Here is a 19,217-nt window from a genome sequence, read left to right as displayed (position 1 = left end):
TTATACATAATACACACACACACATGCACGCATGCACGCACGCATTCTTTTTCTCATGTTACCTTGTACATGTTCTATCACAAGTGATCAGATATAGTTCCCTGTGCCGTACAGGGGACCTCATTGCTAATCCTTTCTCCTTCTCAGGTGGGCCCGGGGTCTCTGTAAGTAATGTTTTTGGCAAAGCTTAGCTTGGGAACAACATTTTCAAAGCTTTGTCTTTACTGTCAGCAAAGGAGGCCAGGGTAGCCTTGTGTAATTCTCTGAAGGCGAAAGGGGAGATCTTTCCTCATCCTATGAAACGCCTCTGACTTTGTGCTGTTAAAAATATGAAAAAATACTTTGGACTTTGGACTGTATAATATTGCAAACATTTGCATTTGGGCAGAAAATGTGGACTTAAAATGAGCTGACCTAAGAAGGCCTCGTGCTGAACTGTTTCACTTCTTTTGGCGTTTATTTGCCTCACAGCGTATTTTTTTTGCCTTCTTGCCCTGTTCTTGCTTTCTCAATTTTGTACATTCTGACAGTGTAGAAGATTTGTAATTCCCTCGTGGCAATCCAGGCACATGCAGTATTTGAAAGAAGAAGCCATGAGAGACATTCTCTCTGAGAGGTAATGCCAACCATTAAAATCGTTTATTTAAAAAAAAAAAAAAAAAAAAAAAAAAAGGTAACGGCAGCCTCTACATGAATAGAAAATCCAGCTGCCTTCATTAACTTCCGCTCCTGTCAAACCCCGAACATGGTGAGTGTCTTTATTTCCTGGGAGGAATCTTATTTTTAAACTTTTTCAAAACTAGTTGACAGGGCGAAGTCCAAACAGAAATTGTTTGTATTTAAGATTGTAAAGATGTAGCGAGGCAGCAGGCTTTGTCACCGTCAGTGGAAATGTCTGGATTAGGTTGATGTTTGTTTATGGCAAATCTGGATTTTCCAGGTCCTGTTTGTAAATGTTGTTGTTTTTCTTTGTTTGTCTATGCTGAAATAGTTAGTTTGAGACTTTAAAATGAATTGCCCTAGGTTAAATTGGATAGGGGTCCTGTCTCAACTTTGTATTGTGTTTAGCGCTCGGCTCCAGGGAAGCATGCTTCTTTTGGATAGAATTTGGGTTAGTTTCCATATCTATTCTAAAATAATCTCTAGGAGTTCCGATCATGGCTCAGTGGCTAATGAATCTGACTAGAATCCATGAGGACACAGGTTCGATACCTGGCCTCGCTCCGTGGGTTAAGGATCCGGCGTTGGCGTGATCTACGATGTAGGCTGGCGGCTGTAGCTCCGATTGGATGCCGAGCCTGGGAGCCTCCATATGCCGTGGGTGCAGCCCTAAAAATTAAAAAATAAGTAAATAAATAAATAATCTCTTAATGGTCTTACTAGTGACAGAGATGAGCAGTAAATCGAATGGGACACCAAATAGTTCTGTAACCACTTAGACATCAAATAGTCTCATTATTTGTCTTTTATCCTTTCCCCGTTATCTTTACCATCCATCTCACCTCAAATCTGTGTACCTACAGAACTGAGGCAGGGTAGACTGTTCATCTCCACAGGGAGAGATTTTCAGGAAGTGGTCATGATGCAAAATACATTTCAGGAAAATAATAGAGCAATATTTCAACAAAACCATGATACAATAACAATTTCCTTGGCATTTTAAACTTTATAAAATAATTTAATAATGCATTTGTATAATGTCCAAGTATATTTGTGTGCTATATTGATATAATATTGGATCATTACAGCAAAACATCAGGAAGAATATTGTCTTCTTTTTTTTTTTGGCTTTTTTTTTGGCCACGCCTTATGGCACGAGAAAGTTCCCAGGTCGGGGATCCAACCTGAGCCGCAGCAGTGACCTGAGTCCCTAACCACTAAGCCACCAGGGAACTCCAGAGAGGACATTGCCTTCACAGCCATCTTATATTGAGAAAACCAAGTAGGTTAAGGAACTCAACAGAATTTACAGAGCTTGTTAAGGAAAGAGCCAGAGAGAAAACCCAGCCATTCTGATGTGCAATCTATGTATTTTTTACATGTTCTTCATATAATATTTAGGAATCGAGTGTTATGTTTTTATAGCTGGGAACACTAAAAGGGGACTCTTCAATATTTTCACGAAAATCGTGATTTCAGACAGTAGATGAAGCTTATAAAATTATTCTTATTTGGTGTGTTATTATCTTTCCTTGTTTCTCTGAATGCTCTTCATGTTTTTCTGTTTGTTTATTTTGTTTTGTTTTGTTTTTGTCTTTTTTTGCCATTTTCTTGGGCCGCTCCCATGGCATATGGAAGTTCCCAGGCTAGGGGCTGAATTGGAGCTGTAGCCGCCGGCCTACACCACAGCCACAGCAACGTGGGATCCTAGCCATGCCTGTGACCTACACTACAGTTCACGGCAACACCAGATCCTTAACCCACTGAGCAAGGCCAGGGATTGAACCCGCAACCTCATGGTTCCTACTCGGATTCGTTAACCACTGAGCCACGATGGGAACTCCTGCTCTTCATGTTTTTAATGCTACCTATTTTTTATCTCAAAGCATCACTTGGAAGTATTCCTACTATTGAGAAATTGTGGCTTAAATCTGTACCTAGGCTCGTGCAGTGGAGGTAGAATCTTTATTCATTGTGTTTGATTTACAGAATTTTCAGTTAAACTTCGTAGCATTGCATTTTGGCTAAATTCTTCTGTTCTTTGCAGTCTTCTTTTTATCTCTATGAAATTAGCACCTTTACAGGAAGATGTGTAATATCCCACTTGTACAGTTTGTTTTCCATCCACTTAAAATTATGAGAGGTACTTGTCATTCTGATGTTGGATTTCTCCTCATCCTGGTGGTTTAACTGTACTGATATCTTTAATTTTTGAAACATATTTTTCTGGAAAAACTTTAAAAGTAGAAACATACTGAAAATAGACTTCTTGATATCTGTTTAGTATCAGACCCTTTAAAATAACTTTACTAAAATGTAAGTTTGTGTATTATTATAACTCAGATGAATAAACCTGTTTATTTTCAAAGATGTGCAAATAAAAAGGCTAGGTCTTCATGTTAGAAGACATATTTGGGACCGATTTAAATTTTAGACCTATATCACTTGTATATAGTTGTGTTATATGATTGTCCCGGGGGGCGGGGGGATGGGAAACTAATTTTGCTGAGTGTGTTTTGTTTTGGTTTTCTTTTTCTTGCTTTTTATTTTTTTATTTTTATTTTTTTTAGGGCTACCCCCAAGGCATATGGAGGTTCTCAGGCTAGGGGTCCAGTTGGAGCTGTAGCTGCCAGCGTACACCACAGCCACAGCAACGCAGGATCCGAGCCACATCTGCAGCCTACACCACAGCTCACGGCAATGCTGGATCCTTAACCCACTGAGCAAGGCCAGGGATCAAACCCCCAACCTCACCATTACTAGTCGGATTCGTTTCTGCCGTGCCACAACGGGGCCACAACAGGAATTCCTAATTGTGTTTTTCCTTCAACAGAATTGAATAAATTGGAGAATCATTTTTGTATGATGTGGAAGTAGTTGCAGATTATTACTAGCATTTGGGTTCCAACATTTCACTGCGTGTGAAGTTACCTAAACTAAACCATCATCATCATTTCACAAGATGCATAAAAAGATTTTTCCATATTTTACAAAGAGGTTAAAGCAGTAGAAATATATTTTTATGTGGTTTGATGTACTTAAAATTGTTGATATTTGCATACTTTTGACTCCCTAAAATGGGAATAAAAATTTCACGTATGGGAAGGAGTTTCCTGGTGCCCTAGTGGTTAAGGATCTAGCATTGTCACTGCTGTGGCTCAGGTCGCTGCTGTGGCACAGGTTTGATCCTTGACTCAGGAATTTCTGGATGAAATAGGCGTGGCCAAAAATTCACATATATAAGTTATTGTGATCTTTAAATATATATATATATATATATTGAATATATATATATATATTTTTTTTTAAATCTTTTTGGCTTTTTAGGGCACAACTGCAGCATATGGAGGTTCCCAGGCTAGGGGTTGAATCAGAGCTGCAGCTGCCGGCCTACACCACAGCCACAGCAATGTCAGAGCTGAGCCTCATCTGCAACCTATACCACAGCTCACAGCAACGCTCAATCCTTAACCCACTGAGCGAGGCCAAGGACCGCCTGCATCCTCATGGATGCTGGTCACATTCGTTTTCGCTGAGCCACAAGGGGAACTCCCTTTTAAAATATATTGATTCTAGAAAATTTTACCATAAATTGTTATCTAACCTTGGCAGGGACACTTTTCTGTATGCTGTCTGTTGACTTTTACTATGTAATTGTATTTATTATTAATTAATAATTAATTAATATCTAATTTTTTCCCTCAGCAGTCATCTGCTAGAATGTCATAAGCATAAAATTACAAGTCCAAAAAAAAAAAAAAGCTTTGTCCAACTGATCTCATTTTAGGGAATGAAGAAAGCATTAAATCATGGCTTATATAAAAATTCTTGCGTATTTAGAAACTAGATAGATATATGGGTGGGATGGATGGACGAATGGGACAGATGAGATATGTGTATGGATAGCTAGTATTTCATCTGTGCACACACTGGAAAGGAGGTTGGGGGAGAGGGCAGGAAGCAAGAAAAAGAGGGAAGAGGACAGGGAAAAATGAAATGAGTGAGAACCCTCCTTTAGATCTGGGGGCAGCAGGTGGAGAATAATATGAATATTTCTATAAGCCATTGTTCAAAGTTGAAAGAAAGGAAATGTGCAGTAATAAAATTATTTGACAACGCTTAATGGAACCGCTTCTACAAATAAAAAGATAACATATAATACATAATAAAAATTCTATCGATCAAGGGTATGCATGTGTTCTTCACGATGTTTAATAACTAGTTTCCAGTGTTATATTTTTCCCACAAACTTGGGCCAGTTGGCTAAGCTAATTGGTGGATTTAGTGTGATATGACTGTGTCAGAATTCTTTCCAGCCAGGACCTTGAATCCAAGATCGAATCCAATCTTTCAGCCAGCATCTTTTTCCATAGGCCTTCGGGATGAACCAAAAAAAGAGTTTTAAAAAAACTCGTAGAATGAAACAGACTTGAATAGATCTTAGATGACCAGATAAAATGTGACCGCATTGTATAAACTGAAAAATGCCTTGGAGAAAGAAAAAAATGAAAAAAAGATGAGACATCATTAAAGGGGGCCGTGTTAAACTTTAGTGAATACAGACAATAAAAATAGAACATCAGAAATGAGAGGAGCAAAGGGATAGAACGCCATTATAAACGCAAAAGTGCTTTGAAAGCAGCAGTAAGGAAACAGTTTCTTTGCCACTCACAAGCACTACTATTTTCATGGAATATTGAAATACCGTATCTAATTTCTTTGTTTTTTTTTTTTTGATATTTGTTTGTCTAAGCATACTTAATTGCTCTTGCAGTTGTCTCCTGATTTCATTTAAATTCTGCTCCAATGTTTTGGGATGACATTTCAAGCTTTATCTAGAACCAAGTATATATTTGCTGTGTCCCTGAAAGGAAACCCCCTCTGAAAGTAGTAGTATTAAGATAGTAAGAAAAGTTATGTTTTTCTTTATTCCTTGGATCCATAATTATCTTTAACATTTCGGCATGTATAGTCACCTGCACAATTCATAAAGAAATATATCAGCCTTTCGCAAACTGCGTCCTATAACTCAGTTACCCTACAACTCACACATGCCACATGATATTAATAAACGCTCCAAAAACAGGGTCCGCGATTAATTCAGTTTGCAAAACTTTGCATGGGCTGTATCCCCCTCTGAGAGTTTTACAGAAGTTATTTGCATATTCAAGGCCCCGAGAGGCCCTTGAGTAAACTAATAATACTGATGGTACTGCTAAAATGAATCTACCTCCTAAACAGTTAGAGAAATACCAAAAGATGGACCAGGACTGTCTCGGCTGAATTTATTAATGGATCCTGTTAATATCCATGGATGTCGTTAAGCTATAACCCAAGACCACAAAAAGAAGTGCTCACCTCTCTCTTACTCCAAAGTCATCTTCTCTTTATTTGCTAGAGGTTTACATTGTTCAGCCCCAAACTTCACCATTGCAGACTAGAAACCAGGTTATTAACAAGCTCTTCCCCTCCATGCTCCCGTGTCAATGAAACATTTCTTTATTTTCAATATTTCCCTTTGCCCCTTTCTTTAGTCTTGTAGATGCATTGCCAGCAAAGCCTCCCTGAATCATGACCCAACCCATCGCTCTTTGGGAAAAAGTTTTACTAAATGCCAGCTTACTTTTGCCCGCTGTCTAGCGCCATGCTTCTTCCCTGCCCTCCTAACATATCCCCCCTTCACCATCCCAGCCTTCTGAATTCTTTCAGGAACCTCCCCTTTCTCTTCTGTGTTCGGTCCAAACCGCTCTCAGTTTTCCTCATCTGAAAGAAAATAGAAATGTGTGCCAAAGTGTGACTAACACTCTCCTGACACATGCTGACATTGCAATATGGAACGATCCTTGCTCGTCGTCTTGTGTCTCATCTTGTGCGCTGGGGTTCTGGCTCTTTACTGCGCCTAGGGGTTTTCCAGCTCCACAGGTCCACACTGAGTCCTCTGGGAGACTGGGTGGTTTGGACAGCTCTTGGTCTACGGTCCTACTCAAGCCTATGCGTGGAGCTTTCAGGGGTGACAGTTACCAATGTCTTTAATTTGAGAAACTACATTACAACCAAATCCCAGTTTCTTTGCATTAATGCTCCAGGAAATGTGCCTTGTCTTTGTCAGTGACTCTGACGGTTTGCATGAATGTCTTTCAGGTTGGTCATCTCTGCCAGATGTGGTTGCCAAGCTCTGGCAGTCTTGGCTTAGCCATCACTTTTTTTACATTCCTCTCATAGCCCTGGACCACTCTGCATTCTACTCTCTGTCTACCTAGCACACCTGGGGGATACTGTCCGTGCATTTGATTGGTCTCAAAAATAGCGACCTCAACAGTAAGCGAGTGCCTGTCTTTGCCCGCAGGAGTGCGCCTCGACAGAGTACGCGGAGGTCGGCAGAAGTACAAGCGCAGAATAGATGCGGAGAACAGCCCGTACCTGAACCCTCAGCTGGTGCAGCCAGCCAAAAAGCCATGTAAGTACAGCAGACCTGTCTGGCTTTGCAGCACGAGACATCCTCCCCGCTGGCTCTGGGTCCACCAGTTTGGGCACGCCTGTTCCTACGGACCCCAACGAGACTTCTCTTGGTGGAGGGGGCAGCTCTCTTCCCAAAGATTGTCTTTGAAGAGCAGCAGCAACTCAGCTAATTATCTTTTCTTCCTCTGTGGGTCTTCCCACGCCCCTACCTTTTTTTTTCAACCCAGTCACTTTGCGGGAGTGTAAGCGTACGAAGGCATAGCTCATATGGTACGAATTTTACATTTCTTGGTTATTTATTTTCAGAGGTACATAAAATAGATCATCCTGTGATCATTAGTTCATTGGAGCTGATAGTTTCAGATTTCACAAGAAAGTGATTTTGGTAGTTTTCACTAACTAAATGAGTTTGACTGCTCAGCGTCCCCTTGAAAAGACATTAGGAGCCTCATTAATTTGGAGCCTGTGAAAGGTTACACACTAGCTAGCAGTAGATTAAAACAAGAATGGGCCCTACTAATAACGAGCATAGGTTGGTGGTTTCGTCTCAGATGGCCTGATGGGCATTAGGAATTGTTTAGAAAAAGCCCATGATTTGATAATGCTGGGCTGCGGTTTGAAAGGATGGTAAGTACCCAGCTCAGTGTGTGCGAGCCCCATTCTCTTTGGCGCTAGCTGAAAAGAGAGGCGGAAACTGTGTTCCATTTTCTGAAAGATCAGTCCCTGGCTGTAGTGCAACGGAGCTGACATTTTAGGATGTTTATACGTAGAGTTTACACTAGGCACTGAAAAGAGCTATGGTGGAAACAAAAAGCTGTCTTTTTGTTTCCACCAAAGCACATTGAGCGGACGTGGTCTCAGAAGATCCAAGCAGCATTCACCAGAGGAAGTTGCAGCTCTAGCAGTTACTAGAAGAGACACAGGTAGTTTTTGATCTGCTTTCAGGGAGAGAGGAGTAAGTATCCTCGTCTCAATTCAGATTGTCCAGGAGGGGTCGCTGCTGTGCATCATACATGTGAGCATATGGGGATCCGTTAAATAAATAAAACAGACCCTGAACTGTAAATGAAAGGACATTTTAGCTATGTCAAAGGAAAAACAACCAGTTTTACATAAAATTAAAGCTTAAGTGAACATATGGCATAGTTTCCTTTTGCCTTTCCAAAAAACATTATGTTGATTATACCTTCAATTGTCCAATCTGGCATCTTCTCCTCCGCTTGCAGAATCCGTTTGGCGTTCTGCAAATACAATCTAGGACTGCAGTAAGCAGATTTTGCACATTATAATAAAAAACTTTCTGATAATGCAATAAAATGCAATAAACACTAATGCTTAATTTCATTAGAGGTTTCATTTTCCTGGATTCTCTAATACACAGACTGCCCATTTCTCCTTCAATTTATACAAACATAGACTGAAACCATTGATGATGGCCTCTACCGAGAGAAAAATGAGCACCAGCCTATTTGGAAGAGTCCACATGCTGGAGAAACATCTATGGTTTTCAGCATGAACCTGAGAAATTGGGAAGTGGCTTGTCAAGTACCTTTAAGAAGATTACAGCAATTTCAGTGAGCTCCATTTGTCTGAGATAAAGAGGACTCCTAATAAATCATTACTCATTATCTCAAGGCCTCTGTGTTAATTTTCCTTAGTCCATCCAATTAGTGTGTTTTGGTAACAAACATTTATAAAACTTAATTTTCAGATCCTGTCAGATAAGTGTCAAGAGACCGTGCGTGGGCTTTGCTGAAGAAGTGGCTGGGGGAGATTTCTGGACCCTGACTGATTGTTTGTGTACCACGAAAGCCCAAGAATGAAAATTGGGTTCTATCGATTCTAATTAGGGAAACATTAAATAAGATTTACCTAGAAACAGGGCTGCCGGCTATTCTATTTTCTGAATGATAGGAATTTCTAAGCTTCCACCAAATTTCTGTGACCTCGCCAGTCAAGTATCCATCGACTTGGGTAAAACAGGTAGCATTTTCCCTCCACTGAAAGAGCTCCAATCAAGATCTCCTTCCTTTGCATTTTTGTGCCCTTTATTAGTGCATTTTCTTCTAATCTTGAGAAGCTAGTGGTTGCTGACAGGTTTTGTTGCATTGTCAGAGCAATGAAAGTTGAAACTTTTCCAAGCGTAACTAAAAATACAGGGTGTTGTTTCTATAGCCTGTACGAGAAACAAATGTCATTCTCTGCAGATCCTGCAAATTAAAAAAAAAAAAAAAGAAGAATCTCTATTTGATTTGATTTTTTTCTAGAAAATAGATGTGGTAATATTCCCCCCCCCCGAATGTGTATTTTTAATTAGACAATAATTGAATGCTAATGCCAGCAAATGCATTTCTTATTAGAAATGACTAGGAGTCAAGTGGCAGTCATAGTAGTAAAAATTTTAACTATATCAGAAAAATTGCAAATGGTAGCTCGATAAGTCTCCTTGTTATGAAATTCAAGGAAACCAAAAGAGATCTCTGTGTTTCAATTCTAAGGTACGTGAAGTCTTTTCACGTTGAGTTTGAAAAGTTAAAAATGTACGTGGAAAGGCAAACGATCTAGTAAACACAGAGGAACCCCGACGTGGCTCAGAAAGGCCCCATCAAATACCCTAGTTGTCTAGAGTAATAGTACACGGAACATTGACCTATCTGGGCTTCTTCTTACCTATTTGTATCTCCTCACTTTGAAGAAAGTATCACATCCAAAGCTATGCAGAGGAATTGACAATAGGACCAACCACAAAAAAAAAAAAATACCATTCTGTTAGCAAGGCTCTATAACCCCTTCCATAAAATATCACATGCCCCTGAGCAATAAAACACATTTGATGTGATGCTCTCCATTTGTCTCTAGTGTTTACTTTATGAAGGATTTTCCAAACATATATCACAAATTTCAGACAGATAAATCTGAACCAGAGAATGAACTAAAGACAACAGATGAAAATAGAGGATTAAAGAATTAGACACCCTGAAGAGAAAATACTGTCACATTTAAGTAGGAGGATTTTTCTGGAAACTGACATTGGCTCTATTTGGAGGATTGGCCGGGTGTGTGGGGAGGGGAAGAAAAGAAAGAAATTCCTATTTAATGCATCCCACAGAGATAGAGTCATGCAGTCAGTAATTCACCCAGGCAGAAGGGCTCTGACCTTTCCTCTTCCGCAGAGGAATTAAGACAATTAATGACTTTCGTGCCCCTTATGACTGCGGGCATTGGAAGTTCTTTGCCTCCCACGTTATGGTCTATATTTCAGTGGTTTATGTGGATTTTTATTTTAAAGCTCTTGTATACTCTTTAATCTGCTTCCCCAAATCCCACTTAAGAATCAAAGCGCAAACCCAGAAAGTGTCTAACTTCTCTTATCTGTTTGCTATAAGAAATTTCATTATAAAGCAGGACAGATGCTTTTTTTTCTAGCAAAGGCAGGTCGAGCAAAAAAGAAGCAAAGAACTCTCATGACTGCAGCGGATTATTTCTTGGTATGGGTTTTCCTGAACACTGTTTAATGTACATATATTGAAGCATAAATGGTGTATTTGGTGTTTTTTAGAGGCGATTTGAGGGTTTGGTTTTGTTTTTTTCAAAACGCAACCTCCTTTAGAATGTGTGAAAGAGGAATGATGCTGCTAGTGATCTTGTAGTGCTCTGGTCTGATCCTGCAGATAACAAGATTGTCTCACATTTGTTGGTGGCTGAACCGGAGAAGATCTATGCCATGCCTGACCCTACCGTTCCCGACAGTGACATCAAAGCCCTCACTACGCTGTGCGACTTGGCTGATCGCGAGCTGGTGGTCATCATTGGATGGGCGAAGCATATTCCAGGTACGGTTTCTGAGACGAAAAAGAAGTGAAAAAGAAAAAGAAAGGTTGCAAATCAATTCCCAAGGTTGTATATGTAAATTGGGGTAAATTGACAATTTTCTCACTAGGATTTCTTCCTAAACTTTTGGGTTTGTCTTTGTGGTACCTAATTTTGCACTTTCCTGATCCTGGTAGAATCATAAGCCTTTTACAGCTGTACCATCCTGAGTTCCTTGTTAATCTTTTTTTTTTTTTTTTTCCCTGCATGTGAAGGTGCTTTTTCCAACATAAGACAAAGAGAATATACCTTGTTAAAGTATTTCTTTCTCTTTTTTTAAAACTCCGAGTTTTCGCCTAAGGAAATAATTCTACTTTTTCTTTTCACTTTAAAAAATGTTTTTGTCGACAGTAGTCTAGATACCTTTTCTCCTTTTAAAAAAGCACTCGTTTCATTGCTCATGGTGGCTATTTATACTGAATCGCTTTTCATATTTACATATTGCTTTGGCTTACAATTAGATATTTACCATGAATTTATACATAAATTTTGGTAAATAAATGTTAAATTGCCATCATAGATTTTCCCATATGGTGACTTAAAGGCAGTATTTGAAAATGTCCAGTTATTTTTCTCTCCAGACCCATCCTTAGATCCTTGGACATAGACCCTATCACACGTTTTGAGAGCGTTAGTTGTCTGCTTGAATGATTATTCATTTGTTGGTTGAACTTTGATCTTCACAGAGTTTTCAAGCAGATTTTTGGATGATGAGCACTGTGTCTTGGTACAGTGAACTTATTTCTATCTCCTTAAACTAGTTTGTCTTTATGCTTTGAATGCTACAGTAATTTCTTTAATCAAATTGATGGAAGTCCCTTTCCCAGCCCACACTGAAACCAATTTATTGGTCATGATACGCCAGCTATGTTGCTAACAGTCGTAACGAACTGTCAGGCGATATCGCAGGGAAGCTAATTTGAAGTCATTAGGTGTGCAGCGTTCAGGCGACAATTTGTTACAGTGCTTGGGAACACAGCTGACATTTCTGAATGGCTTTGTTCGCCGCAGTTCTAGATGAGGCCAAGCAAATTGTAAACTAATTTAAACATCACTCTGTATTATACCAGCTACTTTGTCTTACACTGTTTGCTAATAAAGCACCCCAAATTAAGTCAAAACTAGTTAAATAGGTGAGCTTGAGTGTGTTCTTTAGACAGTACCTCTGTAAGGGCTGCGACACCCGAAAGAAAGATGAGAATTTGATCGTGTGGACAGTTGCTTTGCTTGGATCGTAATCACATCTGTACGTTGGGTTTTTTTTTTTTTTTTAATTTTCATGTATTTATTATTTAAAAAAATTTTATGGCCACACCTGAGACACATGGAAGTTCCCAGGCCAGGACTGAATATGAGCCGCAGCTGTGACCTACACTGCCGCTGCCACAATGCTAGATCCTTTAACCCACTGCACAGGGCTGGGGATTGAACCCACATCTCTGCAGCAACCCAAGCCACTGCGGTTGGATACTTAATCCACTGTGTCATGGTGGCAACTCCTGTAAGGTTTTTAGAAAAGGTAAAAAGAAAAAAAAAATAGGATATGCTGGATGGGTGGTTATACCCTCGGGGGTTGTGGCAGTGGGAACAAGTTGAATTTGCTTTAACAAGATAAAGGAAATTTATGTGGAGGGACAGTGTTTTAAAGGGTTTTAGAAGGAGATAAAACTGACATCTGTTGAAGGGTCCACACATTCTTTTTTCAGATAATCAGTATGTATTATATCATTTCTACTTATAATCCCTGATGATAAGTATCATTTGTAGATTTTAAATGTCATTATTCTAACCCAGGGTTTCTCAGTCTTGACGCAGTTGGTGTTTGGAACCAGATAACCGTTTGTGGCAGGGATTGTCCTGTTCCTTGCAGCATCCTTGGTTTCTGGTCACCAGATAACCATTTGTGGCAGGGACTGTCCTGTTCCTAGCAGCATCCTTGGTTTCTGGTCACCAGCACCCTTGAATTCTGACCATCAACAATGATTTCAGACGTTGCCAAAAGGCCTCTTAGCCAGGGGTGCAAAGTCACACCCAGGTGAAAGCCACTGTCCTAACCCAGGAATTAGATATTATCATCCTTAATTCAAAGATAGGGAGATCTGGGCAGAGAGAGGTAAAAACACCTCCGCAAGTTCACAAATGTATCCAGAGGCTTCCAAGCCCATACTCAGCATTGCCTCCTGGATGAGAACCAGGAGGTTTTAGTTCCCCAGGGGACGGCACCGGAAAGAAGTGTTTCAAAATAATCACACTAGGGTTATTGTTATTCATAACCGCAGCATGAAAGGCTGCGTCCCTCTGACGTCCAGCCACCCATCCCCTCGGAGCCCTCTGCCCAGGTTCTCCCTGCACTAAGAACTGTGTGCTGGAGTTCCCGTCGTGGCGCAGTGGTTAACGAATCCGACTAGGAGCCGTGAGGTTGCGGGTTCGGTCCCTGCCCTGGCTCAGTGGGTTAACGATCCGGCGTTGCCGTGAGCTGTGGTGTAGGTTGCAGACGCGGCTCGGATCCTCCGTTGCTGAGGCCCTGGCTACAGCTCCGATTCAACCCCTGGCCTGAGGACCTCCATATGCCGAGGGAGCGGCCCAAGAAATAGCAACAACAACAACAACAACAAAAGACAAAAAGACCAAAAAAAAAGAACTGTGTGCAGCCCCTGTTTTGATATTGCACAGATAGTCCACGAGTGACGACCCGGAGAAGTCAAGAGCTCCTTCTGATGCTCTCTGGTCGGGAAAAGTCAGTGATACATGAGTGGGTCCAGTTGTGTCTCTCAGTCGAAATGTCAGCTTACAGAGGAACTTGTCACAGTCAAGGGGCTCTGGTGACTTCTGTGAAGACAGTCCCTTTAAATAACTATGAGTAACAGCACTCGCAGGGGTGGAAGCAATTGCTCGACGGTGATGTGTTCAGTCCTAAGCTGAGGCTTAGAAGTGGTGGCCCTGACGCTGTTCTCCCTCCGCAGCAAATGCCAGAGGAGGTCACTGTGGCGCGGTGATTCATTCACAGCTCTGGTCTTCCCGATACCCGGAGGGGTTTTAAATGATTGCAAGGAGCATCTTGGCTTTTCAGAAAGGGATTAGCAAGCCCCTAATTAATTGAAAGTCTTGTAAATTTTTTAACAGTAAGGGTGCCAAGCAGTGTTTTGAGGTCGAAGGAAAGGGTGTTATGATCCGGGCGTGCTGGTCTGTAGATACCTGCGTTCAGGGAGGGCGGGCGTGGCAGGGCCAGGAGTGTGGGATGGAGGGTAAAGCCAGGGAGCCTGTGAAGACGAAAAGTCCCACTTCTACCTCGATAAAAGTAAAAGAGTGGTTTTGACCCCAGGACCTAGTCCTAATAACCGGGGTCAGAGCAAGGATGAAAACAAAATCAGACCTGAAATTTCACCTGTCTTGGTCTTAACTTCAAAACAGGTGTGTTTGTTTTTAGTTTATGTTAAAACTAAAGTGAAATCTTTTTTAAAAACAGACTACAATCCAAGCCTTGGCTCCCTTTATGCTGCTCTCCTTTTGTGGAATCACACCACAATTTTTAAGAAATTAAGTTGAGCATCTAAGATAAGATGCACAGCCTTTCTGCGCTGCTGGGAAGGCACTTTGGTGTACTTGGCTTTTGCTCCATCAAAAAGTGACAAATTCAACAAAAGAAAATGTTGAAGAAAAATACCTAGAGCGTGGGGCTTTCTTTTCTTTTCTTTTTTTTATCAGTAAATAGAATTAGTTGACTTACTTTAATAAATCACATAAATGGAAAAGTGTGTTGTTATGAAACATGACCATACTTTATCTCTAGAAGAAAAAGATCACGAGGGCTTTAGAAAATGCTTGACTTTAGTTGGAGGAGCATAAGGGCACAAGAACAGATGTCGCTGCCCTAATAGCCCTTTTTAAGAATGACAGGCCCCACCATTAGCATCCTTTTATATCCTTGGAAATTGCTCATGCCTCGCTTTTCTGGTTCCTATCTGCCTGACTCTTTTTTATTTCTCTTTCAATTTCGTCCGCGCTCGGATAAGCGCATGCTAACACAATATGATTGAGCTGTAAAATGGAACGCTGTCGCCTCTAATCTCTTTTATGTAGATATGGAAGTCCTGTGCACTCCACTTCATTCCCGCTCCATTGTTGGCCTTTTTTAGAATGGGCTGCCAAGGAGTGGCGGCGCCGTCAAATATTAGAGCTCGGTTTCACCGGGTGTGATAAGACGATTATCAGCCCAGCAGTCAGATCTATGATTGTTCTCTGTGGCTGATTAAAATACTATTGTGTACTGTAACTTTGTTAGCAAAATGCAGAATGTGCTTTGTCAGATGGTGCTTCAAAAAAGCATCCCCCATATCAGCTGACCTATATAAGTGGCTTAAATATGGTTATGGGTCTCGCCAGCCGGATTACTTGAAAAGAATCAAAAGGCATTTGAACAATGAAGGGAATGAATGAATTTTACAAGATTTTTTTTTTTTTTTCTTTTTCAAGGATGGCAAAGGGTCAGGTGGGCTTGTTTATTTTTTAACCTGACAAATTAAACAGTGACCTGCTAAAGAAAGAGCGCTCTGCTCAAGTTTGGGGCCTCATGGTCACATTTTAAAACCAATGTCAATAATGACCAAACAGGGAAAAAATACCCTACTATTTTTCTTCATACCAAATGAAGGCAGGAAATATTGAAAGGAAAACCACACTAGGAAGATACGTGATGAAAGTGTCTTTACATGTAAGAAACAGAAGTTTAAAGTACAGGAACCGGTATTCTCCATTTACTCTGAAACCTTTCTTTATAAAAACATTCACTTAAGGAAATGTATCAAAAATTGCTCATTGGGTTGGGCTTTTTGAGTTTTTTTTAATAGAAGTATTTAGAATTTTCTATAAATGACAGAAAATCTCTAAAGAACGTGGATAACCTATTTAGGATATAAATTGTGTGAGCGAATACTCAAGAATGTTTTGAATATTTATGGCTAATCATATGTTTAAAGATATCCTTATTGTTCAAATGAAGTTTATGTACAGACCAATTTTTAGGATTATATTATTCCCCGGACTACGTTGTAGAGGTTTTGGTTTTTAAATGCCCATTACTTATCTTCAACATGATTATGATATGTGAAAAGACACAAATAATTGTGGTGGAAATAATTACTGGAGATTATGTTTCCATGTGTAAACCATGCATGTTTTCATCTGTGTATGTGATTATGGCATCATGTGCAGGAAACGGCGTAGTTGACTAAGAGAGAGTTGTGTTATGAATTTAAAAATGGCTGATATGCTGGGGTTTTTAAAAAAATGTTTTAGGAGTTCCCATTGTGGCTCAGCAGAAAGGAACCTAACTAGTATGCAAGAGGACGCAGGTTCAATCCCTGGCCTCCCTCAGTGGGTTAAGGATCCAGTGTGGACATGAGCTGTGGTGTAGGTCGCAGACGAAGCTTGGATCCCATGTTGCTGTGGTGTAAGCTGGCAGCTGGAGCTCTGATTCAGCCCTTAGCCTGGGAACGTCCATATGCTGCCGGTGCGGCCCTCAAAAGCCAAAAAATAAATAAATCAATAAAACTATGTTGTGAAAAAAATAACCTGAAATACCCCCTGCAGACACGTTCATTTTCCGCAGCTACCCTTGCTAGAAAAGAGAAAGACCAACAAAGACGTTTTGAGGTTTCTCAGACAGAGAGACTCGGTTCAAGAGACACCCCAAGAGCTGCTAAAGGCGCCCACAGAGATCTCTCCCCACCACTCTGTGCTGTTGTTTGCAGCCTCCTGCACAGTTCTGTCACCTGTGAACTGTCACCATGCTGAGTCACCTGTGCTTGGTCGCTGGTGCCCCCATGTATTTTCCATCCATTCGTAGCCATGCCATTGCGTAGCTCTGGTCAAGGAGGAATCAGAGTTTCAGAGTAATCACAAATACAGGGTAAGCATTTGAGTGTGTGCTGTGGATCTAACATTATGTTAGAACCTGTGGGGAGTATTAAAGATACAGGTGACCTGAACGTCACCTCGGATCTGCGTCTGTGTCCCCACAGGTACCTATGCATGCTCCCGGATGGGTGATGATCATTCTTTCGGTGGGGTTAACCTTGAAACACACAAAAAACTAACATCTATCTAGTTTATTATCATTTGGGAAGCACTTTCACCAGCTTCTCTCTGTGCACCACAGCGAGTCTCTTGCTTTAGTCTTACTACCCCCGCTTTATAGATGAGCAAACTCTAGAGTCAGAAAGTTCGTTTCATACCGTTAGTAATGTTTCTCGAACCTACCGAATAGTTCACGTCTGTGCCTTTTCAACCAGTTGCTTCACTAGCTGTTTCTCCCAGCTCCCATCCACTCCCCCCCGCCCACAAGCATCTTTTGTCATTTGTTCCAGGTCACCTACCTGCCTTGCATAACAGGTTTAGGCAAAGGTCACATATTTGCCCTATCTTTACATTTGTCTATACACTTATAAAATGAAAGGAGAATGGAAAGGAGAATTGAATCAAAGAGGAAATGTGTGACACATCTTTAAAATCCATGCAAAGCAAGGTGTTTGACTGACCGTGCGCCCCGGAGACCCCTGACCACACAGTTTAATGAAACAAGGTGATCTCTGGGTCGCTTCTCAGCCGAATCCTTGGGAAGGTTTTTAAATGACTGGCTGCTGAAATCGAAGGCTCTCCCCCCCCGGCTCTGTTCAGATTCACTGGGTTGAAGATTTCTATGTGTGTTATGTCCTAAGATATGGAATCATTTTCAGGCAAGTCATTGTAATTGCTAAACTCTTGGGACTGATGAGGCGGGAGAGGCCGAGTCTGTCCTTTCGTTTACTGTAGATCAGAAGCGTGCACTAGCCTGACACCTACCTGAGGAGCATCAAAATGTGGACACGCCAGACACCTGGCCCAGCTGGAATTCTGTTTGTTGACGGAGCTGTTACTTCTGACTTTTAGGTTCTTCTCAAGGCTCCTTGATGAGTTCAAGAGAGAACGACTTGAGTCTTGTGAGAAATGTTTTTACGTGGAAGCTGGTATAATTAGCATAACCCACAAATACTTAAATGCTTCCGCAAAACCTTTTTCCACCTCTAAAAGGAGGACTGGAGGGAGAAGTCAGCACAGGACGCAGGCTGTTTTGTTTCTCCCTTTGCTCCGCTTTGACCCGCTCTCCATCCCTAATCCCACTCCCTCCCGTGGGGTGGTCACACATTTTCCCCTGCGTCCCCCTTGCTCTGCCTCAGCCAATCTCCAAATGAATGCATGTCTATCGTGGCCTTGGCTTTGGCACTCTGGATATATTGATTAATAGTTGCCCTAAGCTCCTTTTAGCAAATCAAATTTTCACTTTTAGCAAGGATTTCGCCTCTGATTTATTCAGCAAAGTGAAATGCACTAAATTGACTTTGACATTCAGGGAAAATGGCTGAAAAACAAAGAGCAGAGGAAAGAGATATAAATTGTGTGGCAGCTGGAGACTTCAAGCATCAGAGAAACAGTTTTCTATAGAATACAGAGTAATTTGAAAGCACTTTTTTAAACACACAGAGAAGCAGTTTCTTCAAAAAAAAATTTAACTGCTGAGTTCTCTTTTTGAAAGAGGGTGTGAGTATTACTCAGCTGAACTCGTAATTTCTGGTCCAGTGCCTTATATTCTGTAGATAAAAATAGCCGCATAATCCAAGAGTGCCTGTACCTAAATGAGTTTATGACATCTAGGATGTAACCTAATTCTGTTGGAAAAAGAAAGTCAAGTCACACACAAAATAGAATGGTTAATTTGAAAGTGTGAATGCTGTATAATAGTGTGTGTGTGTGTGTGTGTGTGTGAGAGAGAGAGAGAGAGAGATAATGGAGCATTTTCATCACCATAAAGAGAAAATGAAATAATTTTGGATCACAAGCCTCAGTATACACAAGCTATGTAACTTTGCCCTTCTCCGGGCCTTTTTCCGCAGTGTGTCCGCCTTGGCTGTGTCCTTTTATGTGGTTATGTCAAGCTACTTCCTTGTTAGATGAACGTTTGCTGAATAAGTGACCCATCAGGTTCAAGACACAGTATGGTTTTGATGTGTCCAAAGAAATGGCGCTGACCCAGATGAAGCAAAGAGGAAAGGGAGTTGAGTGGAACTCGCTTGGGGCACTTGGGAGGAATTAAAGGTGCGAGGACTCCCAGGGGGATTTTTTGGTATTGAGCTCCAGCAGACCGTGGCATCATCTCTGCTGAGGAGTCATCAGAGACCTGGAAGGAAGAAGGA

The 19,217-nt window shown here is 41.0% G+C and overlaps 1 protein-coding gene across 50 annotated transcripts in view; it reads left to right on the top strand.

Annotated features, from left to right (window-relative positions):
* The window catches only part of ESRRG (estrogen related receptor gamma), a 663,361-nt gene that overhangs the window by 585,589 nt on the left and 58,555 nt on the right, over positions 1 to 19,217 (top strand). For all 50 annotated transcript variants that reach the window (XM_021064111.2, XM_084979088.1, XM_084979061.1 and 47 more), the window contains 2 exons: positions 7,007 to 7,117; positions 10,791 to 10,952. In XM_021064111.2, coding sequence (XP_020919770.1) covers positions 7,007 to 7,117; positions 10,791 to 10,952 — 273 coding nt within the window. The remainder of the gene's footprint in view (positions 1 to 7,006; positions 7,118 to 10,790; positions 10,953 to 19,217) is intronic.

This window comes from Sus scrofa, chromosome 10 (genome assembly GCF_054392235.1).
Source record: "Sus scrofa isolate SSC_HxYL_T2T_F1_AM1 chromosome 10, Sscrofa_HxYL_maternal_Yorkshire_Landrace_v2.0, whole genome shotgun sequence".
NCBI classification, from domain to species: domain Eukaryota; kingdom Metazoa; phylum Chordata; class Mammalia; order Artiodactyla; family Suidae; genus Sus; species Sus scrofa.
The sequence above is the reverse complement of the archived record's forward strand: the minus strand, read 5'-3'. Positions and strand labels throughout refer to the sequence as shown.